Genomic DNA, 14,963 nt, shown 5'->3' with positions numbered 1-14,963 from the left:
CAAACAGGCTAGAGGTCACCGTGGGATGCTGTGATCAGCCCAGCAATGCTACACTCTCAAATCTCCAGGTCCGGTGGTTTCTAGTGCCCATGGCAACTAACTTGATGAGCCCTTTAAGTCCCATCTCAGTATACCTGTAATGATCTAGTCGTGGAGCACTAGTATGTAACAGCAACAGGTGAAGATAAAATGTTAATTAAGTGTTTAGACCCTATCATCAGTACTCTGTATAAGAGAGACAGCAATATATAGGAGTTATCAGAGATTCCTCCTCCATATCATAATTATCCAGTAATAATTCAAGAACGCTGATGTTCAAAAAACACAAAAAAACAAAACAAAAACCCACCAATGGAGAAACTGATCACTGAATGACGCCAGGTTGTGCCACAGGTCACTAGCGTAGAATTACCGTGCTGCATCTACTCATGTTCAAGCTTAATAAAAGCACAACACAGACATCCTGCATCACAATGCATAGAAACAGGACAGCACACAGGAATGTTCTAGAAGTCAATAATTGTTACAGATATTTCCAAGAACAGATATTTCCAAGAGCAACCCACAACCACTGCACCTGTAATAAAACTACTAAATCAATATAAAACAAGTCAAGTGGGGGTAAAACATATTTTAGCCAACTTAAAGACAAAGCCCCCACCCACCCACCCACCCACCCACACACAAAGTAACAGGTCTAAAGGTCACGTGATTAAGTGCTGTGTTTCACTAAAAGACCACAATTCTCTTTTATAATACTAAAACTTTCAAATGCCCCTGAATTTAACCAATGAACCTACAAATCCCCTGTAGTGTATATCTATAGTCACTGGAAACCAAAATGTGTGACCACACACACACAACAGTGAGCTTAATCTTCATATCTACTTCATGCTAGCACCAAAATGATACATTTATAGTCACCAGAACACTTCTAGACTATAAGAGCAGAGGAACGTGCACAACAGACGTAAACGGAACATTATCAATGTGTCCAATCATACATTCACATTACTAAACGAGACATGATTGTCTGAAGCCACAGGATAAGACAAAGGCAATTACGTTGCATTACAACACAGGCATACACTGTATTGGCAAGTCACAAAGTCTGCAGCATTGGCCAATTTTGTGGCCGCTGTCAACTTTGTGGAAAATGATGCATATATAACACAAACATAGAAAATAAAAGCTTTGGTAACTTATAAATACTCTGTATACACATCAGCCAGCCTAAACCTACTTTAATTTGTACCTATGCAATGTACTATTTTCCTGAGTAAATATGTTAACAGTATTTAGTAAAATATATTCATACACAAAATAAATACGGAATGCATATTCCTTTAAATTAAAATGGTCTTACCAATTAACTATAATTTTGATTAAGTGCAAACTAGATTAAAGTCACTTTACCCCACTCGTCATTGGAACAGGTAATTAACTCCTGAGTGATAATATAACCTAGTGACATGTTAAAATACTTATAAATCACAGGTAAGGACTGACCAGAAACCATCCCCTCCTCCAGGGGGCTATGATCAAACCATTCCTCTATGGTATAAATATATTTATTAATATCCCCATCCTTATTACTATGTTAATAAGTCTGACATACTAGACTAAGCAGTAAGGGATTAATAGATCTCTAATATATTCCCATGCAACAATCCAGCTAGATGGGGCAGCCTTGGAAAGCCATATTAGAAGCAGAACACCCTACCGTAAAGAAAATAAAATATAGTTATATTGTTGTAAAGGAACCGTACATAACTCTAAATATATGATAAAATGCACTTGTCCCCTTCTTTGGCACAAAATAAAATATTTTAAAAAGACAAAATTATAGGGACCGCTATGGGTGTAACAAAACCCCCGAAATGCAGCAAGGAACAAAACCCTATGAGAGGCTTAGGCTCTATTATAACACTAGTTCCTTCAAAACATGAAGAATCACAGGGCATGGTTATTACCTTAGTAAAATACAATAGAAATGCAATAGAAGGTGCATATACAAAATGTTACAAATATTTACTATTAAAGCTGCCATTTGATGGCCAAAATTCTCCCGAGTTACTGAGCCTGGTGCAATGCAAAACATTCAACCCCTGACCAGAGCAGGCGACTTATTGCCAGAAATGGCTGTTGGTTAAATAATTAGTTCTTTGCTCTTCTGCCGTCACAGACGTCTGCACATGCCTCTACTTCCACCGTGGGGGTTTTGCTGGGGCACAGCTCTTGCAAAGCCCTTTCTAGATCTTCCTGCTTCACGGTGGCACCAGACAAAGATTTAGGCAATGTCATTTGCAATGCGCACCATACAGCAGTCCGGGCTTTACGCGTGGATGACACCATTTCTTTCATGGCAGCTGCAAGAGCAAGGACATCTAAAGACAAAAAGAAACCTCTACATGAAGAGAACTAATAAAAAACACCCACAGAAAGCTAATTGCTGGGTCCAACAACCAAAACACTTGCGGTTTAGTAAACTGTACTAGATAAAGGATTATAGAATCATTATGGGCAACAACACTCTTTCTACACAGTTCCACCACTGTTCATAAATATCCCCAATGAATTCATGCCATAGAAAATGATAACAGGTTCTCTGACTGACTTTAAATCTACAAATGTCAACTTTTGTTGACCAGGAGCTGCCATTAACGGCGCAAAAAAAGGTTTCATATATAAAACAAAACCAGTACAGTTTAGTTACTCATAATCCTTGGCAACTTGACAAAGGAACAAATGAGGACCTGGGACACTCCTACCCTTGATTTGGTACACTTTGAGGGTGATAGTCCTGTTATTAGTCAGGCTATGTGTGGTAATCTTGACAAATTCAGCACAGAAAAGTCACTGCTCTCAGGAGCAGATCTCCACTAAAGAATACTTGGTTCAAATTATGGGTCCACTAACGGATCACCTAATTACATGACAATGTTCAGTAGCAAGCGGTTCAATAATTTGTTTAGTGATCACAAGTAGGAAGTTATATCTGTCAGGGGAACGATGCACAGAACATGAACAACGTACCTCTCTCGTTGTTGTAACGAGGGGCTCCTTGCTTCTGACGATTGGCGGCATTAACAATTTCATCCTTGCGTCTTGCTTGCGTTAGGTGGATGGCTTCAAGGTGATGCTCCAGCGCAAGATTTATGTTGACATGAAGAATCTCTCCACGGATATTCTCCATTATCTTAACCAGTGAGATCGCCTAATGAATAGATGGACATCTCGTTATATTTAATTATACACAAATAAGGGACTTCTGACCACTTTTACATCTTCACTCTACATAAATTGACAAGGCAGCTACAATCAAAACAACTGTAGGAGGATTATTATAGAAATTATAATAAATTAGATTAGTATTAAGAAAGTGAATGAAACTCAGAGGAAGTTTAAGAAGTACACTCGATATGCACCGCAAACAACTAGGAATGGCATCAGTGCCCCTCGATGGGCCACCCACCACATATCCATATTGTTCCACAAATTTATATACCCAGGTTTATTGACAAACAAAGGTGCATTGTAAATGAAAACAGTGCTACAGAGCGGACAGTTTATGCTTGGTAAGTAATATTTAGCTCTACATGCCATAGTAAAACATTGTGTTTTATTAACAGTTTTTGTTCTTATGGGCTGTTCAGGTTAGACAAGCGATTACACCCATTTCTCAGAGCAGAGACACAGAATGAGCATAGAAAAGATCAACACAAAACAAGTACTTAGTCTGTATACAATAATATGGAAATAGAGCGGGCACTTACAAACATACAATATAGACAAATAGAATAATGAAAAAAATCAGTCCCAATAAAATGGCATTTGAAGAATTCAAACTTGATCTATATCACCGCGATTCCGGAGATTCAATGTAACCACTTCAAATTTTGACACTCTCCTCCACAGATGTATATACATAAAAATAAAACAAAAATCACATCATAGCGTAACATGTATCATCAGCTTCGTTAGTATCAGAAAAACCCAAAATTCCAGTGTGTAATTAACCATACGCAAACACCACCACGTGATGGGGTTTTGTCCCGGTCTTGGGTTTAAACTTGGGTTTAAGCAGTTAAATATTTTTTAAATCAATCCACGATTGAAGGACTTTAAATACCTTTGTGTTTGTCATGACCCCGAAGCCTTGATAAAGATTACTTGAATTGAAACGCGGCGGAAAGGGACGGGCACCAGGAGAGGAATGTACACTGGACAGATTGGACTTACTCCAAGTTCCCGTAACTTGTGGAGAAAACGAGCCGGCAACCCGATCGTTTACACCGGGTAGTTGTTTAATCTACATGCTCATATCCATCCGAGATGGGGTAAGAGTGCAACCTTACCAGTGTTTGTTTTACCGATTGTGGATAGCCCGAATTCTTTATATTTCTACATTTGTATATGTGTATTTTGTGCATTAAAAGTTTTTTTTTAAAGATAATGCACTACTGGCTACATCTAGTATGGGTACATACTATAAGGATATTGCGAAGAGGAGTTAATTTATACAGCTATGAGGATAATCACGCAGCACCTCCGAGTCATGCTGGTTTAAGGTCAATATCTTGTAAGTTTAAACCCAAGAGGGGACAAAACCCCATCACATGGTGTTTTTGCATGGTTAATTACACACTGGAATTTTTGGGTTTTCTGATATTAACAAAGCTGATGATACATGTTACGTTATGATGTGATTTTTGTTTTATTTTTATGTATATACATCTGTGGAGGTGTCAAAATTTAAAGTGAACATTGGTTACATTGAATCTCCGGAATCGCAGTGATATAAATCAAGTTTAAACTCTTCAAAATACCATTTTATTGTGACTGTTTTTTTCATTATTCTATTTGTCTATATCGTATATTTGTAAGCGTCAGCTCTATCTCTATATTACTGTATACAGATTAGTTTGCGCACACCTTTGTGGATTGTGTGTTGGTTAATAGAGGGCACTTACTCTGGCCTGCTCCCTGAACTGATCGACAACTAAACGATCCACCCGCGATGGATTTGTTGGCAGTCTCGGGACAGTTGAACTGTAAGAGCTGGATATTCTGTTCCCAGGAAAGTTTCGAGCAAGCTCACCCTCAGTCTGGAAAGAGGGAAAAAAACAATCCACTGATCACTTACTGACAATATCAGAGCACAAGGAATATATGAAGGTTTGTCTTCCGCACATTGACCTGTTATACGCAGCAGCAGGAACTCAGTTACCCGAGAAACATGAAGCGTAGATACGCTGATCTGTCTCTTTCAAATAAACGTACTGCTCTTATACAAGGAAGCAACGCCTGAGTGCTGCCAATGCAGCATCTGTGAATGACCGAGTACTTCTACCTCAGAAGAGATTATCATCCGGCCGAATACTATAAGCATCACACAAACTGTGCCTAGACTTTACCAACATTGTATAATGTGCGACAACTTCACAATCCTCCTCAGCGCAACGAAGCAGAATACAAATTACCCTGTTTTGCAAGAACACCGCAAAAGTGAAGTGGAGCCCTGAGAACAAAGACGGTGTAATTAATTTGCATTCTGTGCCAACAGTGGCAGCACCGTCAGGTGGCAGGGTAGTGTACACCGATTTAGTAAGCCGTTATGCTCAGTTTAAACAACACATAGCAAACGTGTGAAAGTTTTAGGGGAGTGAAGGGGAGGGTTTAACGCGGTCATGTATTAAAAAAAAAAAAAAGGATTTGCATACATTACACAACCTTTCAACTTTTTCAGGTTATGCATTACTGATAAGCATAGTTTTATCTTTTTTTTTCTTTATTACATGATTTCAAATAGTTTTCTTAGGTTTTTTATTTTTATCACACCCCAAAGAGGTGCGAGATAAAAAACTGCATATCGGCCTGTTTAACGCACCGTGTTAAAAAACAATTGAATAGCTTTAATGCGGCTGCCTCTCGCACACCCTATACATTCAATAGATCTTCTACTGGAGCGCGAGAGGACAGGTTGAGAAAAAAAAATGGTGCATTAATAATGGAATTGAATAGCAGGTAAACTTAACGCGCTCCAAAATGAAGAAAGAACGCGTCAAAATTATTTAACATGGTGTTAAAAAATAACTTGTGGTCAATTGAATACAGAGCATTTTCACTGGTGTTAAGCAGCAAAATACAGCAACTTTTTTCTGGACAACATTAAAGCCCGTTGACCAGGTCACTGGGATTTCCCACTTAACCCAGGCATATTGAAATGCAATAGGGATTGCGGTGCACGTGTGCTCAGAAAGTTGTGGAATGTCCAAAAGGACACCTGATTTTATCCTGAATACCAGCCTTGTTCTCCCCAACTCACTGAAATTCTTTTGGATGCTGGCAAGTGTTGAGAACGCTCCAGCTGCTGGTGAATGTTGCCACAGAATTTACGGCAATGACATCCCAACTGAGGGACAGAAATTGTCTGCAAATCCTAACGTAGTGACACACAAAGGGTTAAAATACTGAGTAATGCTCAGTGGCACCACATCATTAAAAAAAAAAAAAAAAAAGATTTCTTGTAGAACTTGTGCAAATAAAATAAGGAAGTTTACATATAATACTGGTATAGTTCATGTAAATGCCTTGTGCTGCAGTTACCCAGTACTGATGTACACTTCCCTGCACTCTATGGGGCTCACCTGTAAATGACACTTAATTACATTATAGCAAGGTGTACAGACAGGGAAATGTCACTTTAGCATTTACTATTAACACTGTCAGGTCTCTACACTATTGTCCTACACACACTCGTTACTAAGACGTCTGGTGCATATAACAGCACATTTTGTGATGCGTCCAACTGAACATATACACGTAAAATGCGCTTTTCACGAGTGCGTGTTTTCCTGATACTTGTGTCCAATTCTTAATGTGCCCCTCTGTATACATGACAGCAACTGTAACTAGCAATGCACATGGGACATTTTTTAATACTGGCGTACTGTGCAAAGAAGGTTCTCAGCAGAATATTTGTAAAATATGTTATTCTAGTTATACAAATGTTCTTTCCTACGCTCGGTCTAACCTGCCATAGGAGAGGTGTTCAACCTGCAAGTTGTGGGGTTTAAAGAACAACAAAACACAGCACAGTCCGCCCTCTTTAGCTCTGTGCTGCAGTGGATGATAATTTACAATGCCTCACATAGATTTACAAAAGATTTCTTCATCTCCTATGGAGTTTTCCTACCTTTTTCCTTTCCTTCTCCAGAGCTCGCCATTGCTCACAGCACTCCTCCAGTTGTAGGTGAAGCTCATTGGCAGGTCCACTGCGATTCCTCGATGGACGATATCTATTGAATTGTGTGGGGAATGGGAAGCACGGGGCGGGAATGTCACCACAGAACAAGTCACTTATGAAAGGATGGATGTGATTTAGGTCTTCATAATGGAACAGATCGATGAGGTCAGAAAACGGGAAAGGAGGAGGGAAAGACATGTTGGTTGGTGGAGAAAATGTTTGTGGGTTGAAAGAGGGAAAATTCTGGTTTTGCTTTAGATCAGACATTAACGAGAAAGGGGGGAGAAATGAGGCGTTGATGAAGTCAGACATGTTTCCCATGTTGGGGTCTTGCTTCCTTTGGAATAGATTGTGGGGAGGTGGGGTTTGTCTGACATTTCCATGTTGACCATTCCAGTTTCTCCTTCCTCTTCTCTCGGCATTACTGCTATTTGGTGGGTTTGATTTTTTCGGTAGCTTGTGGTACCTTTCAGAGCTATTGAGTCCAGAACTCTGCTGTGGAGGTGACCAATTGGGTGGATAACTTGGTGGCATATTACGATATACCCCTTCCTTACTAGGAGACGAGTGTCCGAAGGATTTGCTACGTCTCTGATTTTCATCAATGAAGTTGGAAAATGGCACCTGGTTAGCTGCAACGTTCAACTGTCCCTCTTTCATGGAAGGTGGCACAGAAGGTATCGGACAGAAATATGCAGAATGATGTGTTGGAGATCCATCAGACAGTGTAGAGCTCGCAGGAGATGGTAGAGGGCTTGTTGTTTGTTTTTGCATCCCCGCTGTCTCGCTTTCTAACCATCGGTGGCTCTGGCTGGAAGGGTGAAAGTCCTCATTCATATGAATACCAGGAGCAGAAGACCTTGCATAGGACTCCTTTTGGATCTGAGAAGTAATGTTTTCTCGATTATTAAAATTCCCAAACTTTGAGAAATTGCCGTAGTTGTTTTCAGAACCTTCCTTGTAGGGTTTCCTCTGAGTGGTAAGCGGAAAACCGCGCTCTTTAGGAAACTGTTGATTAAAATGGTAAGTCAGTGGTTTTATACTCTGAGATGAAAAGTTATTGCAGGGTTTTGTATACATTTCTTTACCCCAAACTTCTCTTACACTAGGTGTGTAGTTAGTATGACTTGGTGCACTAGTCTTATTAGATGTTCCTCTCCCACTGTCATTTTTCCACAAAGGTTTATGAACACTATGGTATTCTTTTGCTCTCTTCTGAGCACTGGGGCTGAAAGTAGCAGCTTTGGTTGCAGAATCGCAGCCAGTAAATTTGATGTAATCACCGATGGATTGGTTAGGCCCCTCAATCGGATGGAATGAAGAAATCGGTTCCAGGGATTGATTTTCAATGTACAGATCTTTCAGAATGTTTTCCAGCTGTGTGTTACATGTATCAGGACTGGAAACCCAAGACCCCAGCAGGCCAAGGTCTTCAAACCCCCTCTGAAGGCTTTCCATGTCCGGCAACTTCCGCCCTGGCTCTTGGTATTTTGGGGGACTAATCTCACTGGAGAAATCAACACTTCCTGGAAGATATTCTGAAGGGTCTTGGTGGTCACTAGCAGCCCATAGTGGAGGGAACAGTCTAGATAATGATTCCCTGGAGAAAAAACAAAACACAACATTAAAAATTGCTGATAGATTTACTTTTGACAAGAAAAACACACACACAAGAGGTTATTACTGCACTTTTATTGAACACACAAAAAAAAACAAAAAACTTATATTTAAAAGACTTAATTTGTATTTACCAATCTGTTACAGTATCCAGTTTGTTTGACTCCTCCGGGAAACTCGACACCAAACCAAACATATTTCTACTGTTTTCAGAGTCAGAGAATGTAAACCGCGCACTTTATAGGGAAAGAAAGGGTAAAAAGTGGTTAGTTCATTTACGTAATGATGTGAGGGGTAGAAACAGAGTGGGGCCAGGTTCTGTGTGTGGTGGCCATCTTTAAAGTGTGCTCTGGTGTTGCAAGGGTTAATAACCAGCACTACGTGTGTAAAATAGTTATTTAAAAAGCCTTTATAAGCATGTTGTCCAAGTAAGGGATGTCAGACAGCCCTCCTGATCTCAGAAGGGCAGACATCACCAGCGTGATCTTTGTGAAAACCCCTGCACTGACGCCAGGCTGAAAGGTTGCAGAGGATGAGAGACAGTGTGTGTGTGTGTGTGTGTGTGTGTGTGTGTGTGTGTGTGTGTGTGTGTGTGTGTGTGTGTGTATATAAAATTATATATATATAGTAAATAAAATAAAAAAGGGAGGTGTCTTACATTTTCTTAATGCTACATAAACATGGGTAAAATATTCAATAAAAAACAGCAAAAAAAACTCCCATAATAGAATTACCTTTTGTCCTTACAGTCCGGTATGGGGGGTGCCCTTGCATCATCCTCACACACAGACCAGCTGCTGTACAGCTTGGATTGGGGGGGTGGGACAGCACTGGTAATCCCGTTCACAAACTGGGAGAGCAGAGGATTGTCCATACTCTGAATCATGCAGTCCACCTGACAAGAGGAAGAGAGAATCGCTCATCTATCTAAGCAAATACACACATAGACTTGCAAAGGGAACAGTAACACACTGTAGCACACACACGTGTCTTACAGAGCAATACACAACAATCCCTATCTTATAGTCAATATTTTACCTTAAGGGTTCTGAATTATGTCACATGTATTTTCAACCATAAGGAACAACTTCAAATTGCTTGTGTATTGCAAATACAGGAACAAACAATGGGACCCCATGTTTCTATATGATAAACCTGGTCCTCGGGACCCCTAACAATGCATGTTTTTCATATCCCCTTACTTTAGCACAGGTGTATTCATTACTGACTGACACATTGTAACAGATTCACAGGTGGTCTAATTATTTCCATTGTCACCTGGAAAACCTGCACTGTTTGGGGTCCTGAGGACTGGGTCTGATCTAAAGCACTGCCTGAAAAATCCCTCTGTCTGCATTTCATTACGTCACCAATTGGACACATTTATATATAAAACCTTAATATCAGAAGTGTGGTCAATGTTAAAGACAGAAAATTATGAAATTAAAACTGAAATGATCAAGAATGTTAAACATAAGAAAGTGAAGCACATCAGCAGTAAGGGGTTAAAATGTTCACCTCCAATGTCCCAATAAGGATTTTAGTCCTTGTTATTTTGCACAACATCGGGGTTAAATCAGAGCAAATAGGCAACAACCGAACTATCTCACAGTTCATTGCTTATAAAAATCACATACAGAAATAAATCTGAGAATTCTCAGCTTGCTGCAAATATACTAATACACATAGGTGATCTCACAATATCATTATCCATGGATAATTGTACACTAGTAAGTTATCTACATATTATTTAATACACTTGGCAGACTTCCAGGTCAAATTATGAATTCATCAGCGACCTGAAGTAGACAGCTCAGCTAGCATACAGATAATATATTACAAGAAATAAGAGTGCACTGACCCAGCTGCTCACTGTCATGCAGTTACCAATGACCTGAGGACACACTAGTCGGGACACCTGAACTGTGATCAGCATATAGAAACTGTTGCTAGGTGATTACGAACATTACAAGCGTCTGCCCTGGTCCCCACCCACTTCCAGCACCAATGTTTTGTAAACAGACATAGGAGTGATGGGCGACAGCCAAAAAAAAAACAAAAAACGACTGTAAACGATCGAGAAAAGTCCGAATATTTCAGCTCACACTATACACAACAACGTGTATGAGGCCCTGCACAGAGACGCTGCATTCCCGGATTTACTGTGCAGCAAACTCCCTCCTACTGGAGATTACACACAAACCCCATCTCTCTCACTATCTGGAATACCCTCCAAGTAGCTGCACTGACAGCAGATTGCATTAAGTGCTTACAATGCCGTTGGTCCTCTGCAGCCTGGCCCAGCCATGTCCTGGGTCTGATGTCACTCAGCAGTGTGAGCTGCAGGCAGGATGGGAGTTGCAATCTCGCGTTGCGTTACAGTGTAAATAATATAAGAGATCCTGCTATTCTCATGAGAACCTCTAGGTGGCAATGGAGAGCAGGCTCTTGAAACTTCGCTCGCTCATAAACACCAGAAGGACAATCACAGAATAACCCCTGTTTGCTATAAGTGGGGTAGTGTTATTATTTAGTTAACAATTCCAATAAACAGATGAAAGATGTCCTTTAAGAGGACAGGGTAACAATGAAAGGAAAACAGTCATGTCAGACGTTAAATCTGCAAAACCATTGACTAGTATAAAGCAGATCTACAACTAGGTAACAGTCATGTAACCCAAAAAAACTGAAATGATAAGACATTACTTTATTCCCACCGCTCATCCTTGGCAAAAATATGGGGGTTCCGACACTACGGTGCAGATTCAATTAGCCCAGAGGTCTCATAGGACAGCATGGTGGCTAATGTCAGATACAAATGGGGCAGCACGGCCTCACAGCGCTGGGGTCGTGAGTTCAATTCCCGACAATGGCCTTATCTGTGTAGAGTTTGTAGGTTCTCCCCGTGTTTGCGTAGGTTTCCTCTGGGTGCTCCGGTTTCCTCCCACACTCCAAAAACATACTAGTAGGTTAATTGGCTGCTATAAAAAAAATTGACCCTAGTCTCTCTCTCTGTCTGTCTGTGTTAGGGAATTTAGAGTGTAAGCTCCAATGGGGCAGGGACTGATGCGAGTGAGTTCTCTGTACAGCGCTGCGGAATCAGTGGCGCTATATAAATAAATGGTGATGATGATAGGATCCTTGTGTGGTGTTTCTATGCACAAAACCGCATATTACATTACAGGAAACACTGCTTATTTTTTGCAATGAGTGAAGATTATTACCAGAAACATCCCGAAAAGAAACACTGGAGCAAATACAGACTTGCCATAAAAGCGACTGACAACATTTCAGACACGCCGCATATAAATTCCGATAGCAGAAAATATCGGCACTGTGACTCTTGCGACATTGCTGGTTTTAAGGGGGCAATGCCAGGACCTGGTGATCTAACCCTTTTTTGGATTAAACAGGCGCTGGTCGGAATTTATATGCGGCATGTCCGAAATGTTGTCAGTCGTTTGTATGGTAAGTCTGTATTTGCTCCATGCTCCATTCTGAATTTTACTCATCAGCATATTACTGCCGATGTAATGTCATAATTCTCATCTTTGGAAACAAGTACCCCACCCTTATCATGACTACGGTAATGTTTCAGCTAATTCAGGGAGAAATTACCATAGTAACGGTAATAATGCGCGGGCCACATTGTTCTTTAGAACAACGCAGCTAATTAAATTAGCGAAAACTCACACAATGCGGTAGATTCAATCTCCCCACTTCTCCCAAGATGCCAATCCCCAAATATGTGAGAATACAATCTGGATCAGTCATTGCCGAAGCAAATCACTGGTGTTATACTGGCCACACACAATTTTATTTTTTCTTATTCCAGAACCATTTCTGTAGAATCACAGTGTGACTGAGGTGGAGTTGTAGTTTTAATCAATTCATGTGTTATTGACCGCTTTAATGTAATCTGTGGTTTTGTTTTTTATTACGATTCGATTGCCATAATCTTTTTACCAATGACCGCAATTCTGATAACCACACAGATAGGGACATATTCAATTAGGTTTCCGGTCCGCGGTAGTGCACGTTACCTGTGCAGTATGGACGGTAATACGGTACCGCAATAACGCAGACTTTCCTACAAAATCCTATGGGGTGCATACGAAAATCCACGTTATTGTGGTACCGTGGATTGACTTTGCGGCCCTTCTGACGCGTTCACGCAGACCGGAAACCAAATTGAATATGCGCATTGCATCCTATTACTTACAGCAAGGAATCTCTGCTCAGTTTTCTGCACACCACTATGCAAGGAGAAAAAGAGCACAGATTGCAGCCTAAACATCACCTCCATGGGGGGGGGGGGGGGGGGGGAAGAGATTGAATCCCGTTACTACAGTAATTGATGAGCATTACTACTATTAGTACGGTAATTTCAACGCTGATTTTTGTTCGCAGCTCCCTGAGCCGTGAGCAGAAATCCATGTTAAAATTATCATTTTAACAGTAATGATGAGCACTCTGCGTTCTTATAAAAAAAAACAATGCGGGGAATTGAATCTCCCCCATGTGTCTCCCTGCTGACTTCTCCAGAGACTCACGGCATTGAATTGGAGCAGACTCCCCTAGCATGACCCCACTGAACGCTGTATATCCTGGGATGAGGACAACAGATTCTTGTGGGGAAGGAACAGTCACCAAGCAAACACTACACTACAGTTACTGTACACACATGGAAATAATACTGTGACAACGTCAGTAACAAACATACAGCAGAGACATTTATTGTACAAATGTTCAGTAACTGCATCTGCTGTAGTTATTAGTGGTTACACACCGGACACACACAGAACAGCACATGGCTATAGGCTGCACAGGGCACAATGTGTAGGCATGACGCTATGTCATATCATGTACAATCTGTATCCATGTGTGTTACAGAGAAAGACCCTTGAGATGCCCCTTACTAACCTTTCTACTGCTGACTTTTACACTTTTTATAGCTGATCACAATCCCTACAGATCCCCACGATATCCACAGACATGAAGCCACCAGTGAGCTCTTCCCACTCATTTCATTGGCGACTCCAGAGTCAATGGGTAAAACCCACTGACACGAATAGGAGAGGAGCAAAGCTTATGTAGTATATTAAATCAGGCAGCAGTTACCCCCAAAGTACTGACACATCCCCATCAGTCTCTGGGCTGATTTCCACTATAACAGAGAGACCATGAGCCTGGGGGCCCCCATCATGGTGATAAACAGCCCCGGGCAACTGGAAGGAGGGCACCGGATATGTTTAGTGTCTCAGGGAGCATGTATCACCCCCCTTACCTTATCACACAGGGGGGCAATTATCATGGACACCTTATCACAAGGGGGGCGGCAGTTGTTAGTACACACTACTAATCACACAGGACAATTATCACACACCATATTGCATGGGGGGGGCAGTTATTAATACACATTATCATAAGGACAGTTATCACACACCATATTACATGGGGGACAGTTATTAATACACATTATCATGAGGACAGTTATCACACACCATATTACATGGGGGCAGTTATTAATATGCATTATCATAAGGACAGTTATCACACACCATATTGCATGGGGGGGGGCAGTTATTAATACACATTATCATAAGGACAGTTATCACACACCATATTACATGGGGGACAGTTATTAATACGCATTATCATAAGGACAGTTATCACACACCATATTGCATGGGGGGGGGCAGTTATTAATACGCTTTATCATAAGGACAGTTATCACACACCATATTGCATGGGGGGGGGGCAGTTATTAATACACATTATCATAAGGACAGTTATCACACACCATATTACATGGGGGGGGCAGTTATTAATACGCATTATCATAAGGACAGTTATCACACACCATATTGCATGGGGAGGGGGGGGCAGTTATTAATACACATTATCATAAGGACAGTTATCACACACCATATTACATGGGGGCAGTTAATAATACACATCATATGAGGGCAGTTATCACACCATATTACACAGGTGACAGTCATCACACACTATATTACATGGGGGAGTTATTATCACACAGGGGTCAGTGCTATATGAATATAACAATACACGGCTGGTGCTCACCAGGTCCGGG

The 14,963-nt window shown here is 40.9% G+C and overlaps 1 protein-coding gene across 1 annotated transcript; it reads right to left on the bottom strand.

Annotated features, from left to right (window-relative positions):
* Nucleotides 1–372: 372 nt before the first annotated feature.
* LOC142159333 (uncharacterized) lies at nt 373–11,236 on the bottom strand. Its single transcript, XM_075214134.1, has 7 exons — nt 11,140–11,236; nt 9,601–9,761; nt 9,001–9,102; nt 7,199–8,849; nt 4,974–5,108; nt 3,037–3,217; nt 373–2,387 (listed from the first exon to the last, which is right to left on the bottom strand). Exons 2-7 carry the CDS (start codon nt 9,750–9,752, stop codon nt 2,158–2,160), a joined length of 2,451 nt encoding a protein of 816 aa, XP_075070235.1. The 5' UTR covers nt 9,753–9,761; nt 11,140–11,236; the 3' UTR covers nt 373–2,157.
* Between the last annotated feature and the right edge of the window lie 3,727 nt (nt 11,237–14,963).

This window comes from Mixophyes fleayi, chromosome 5 (genome assembly GCF_038048845.1).
Source record: "Mixophyes fleayi isolate aMixFle1 chromosome 5, aMixFle1.hap1, whole genome shotgun sequence".
Taxonomy (NCBI): domain Eukaryota; kingdom Metazoa; phylum Chordata; class Amphibia; order Anura; family Limnodynastidae; genus Mixophyes; species Mixophyes fleayi.
Note: the sequence above shows the minus strand (reverse complement) of the source record. Positions and strands in the feature narration are given on the sequence as shown.

Coding starts and splice junctions, on each gene's coding strand:
- LOC142159333 (XM_075214134.1), bottom strand. CDS start 9,752: ATGATTCAGAGTATGGACAATCCTCTGCTCTCCCAGTTTGTGAACGGG. Junction 5,109..7,198: donor TGGAGAAGGAAAGGAAAAAG/GTAGGAAAACTC, acceptor CCCTCTTTCCAG/ACTGAGGGTGAGCTTGCTCG. Junction 3,218..4,973: donor AGTTCAGGGAGCAGGCCAGA/GTAAGTGCCCTC, acceptor TCTATTCATTAG/GCGATCTCACTGGTTAAGAT.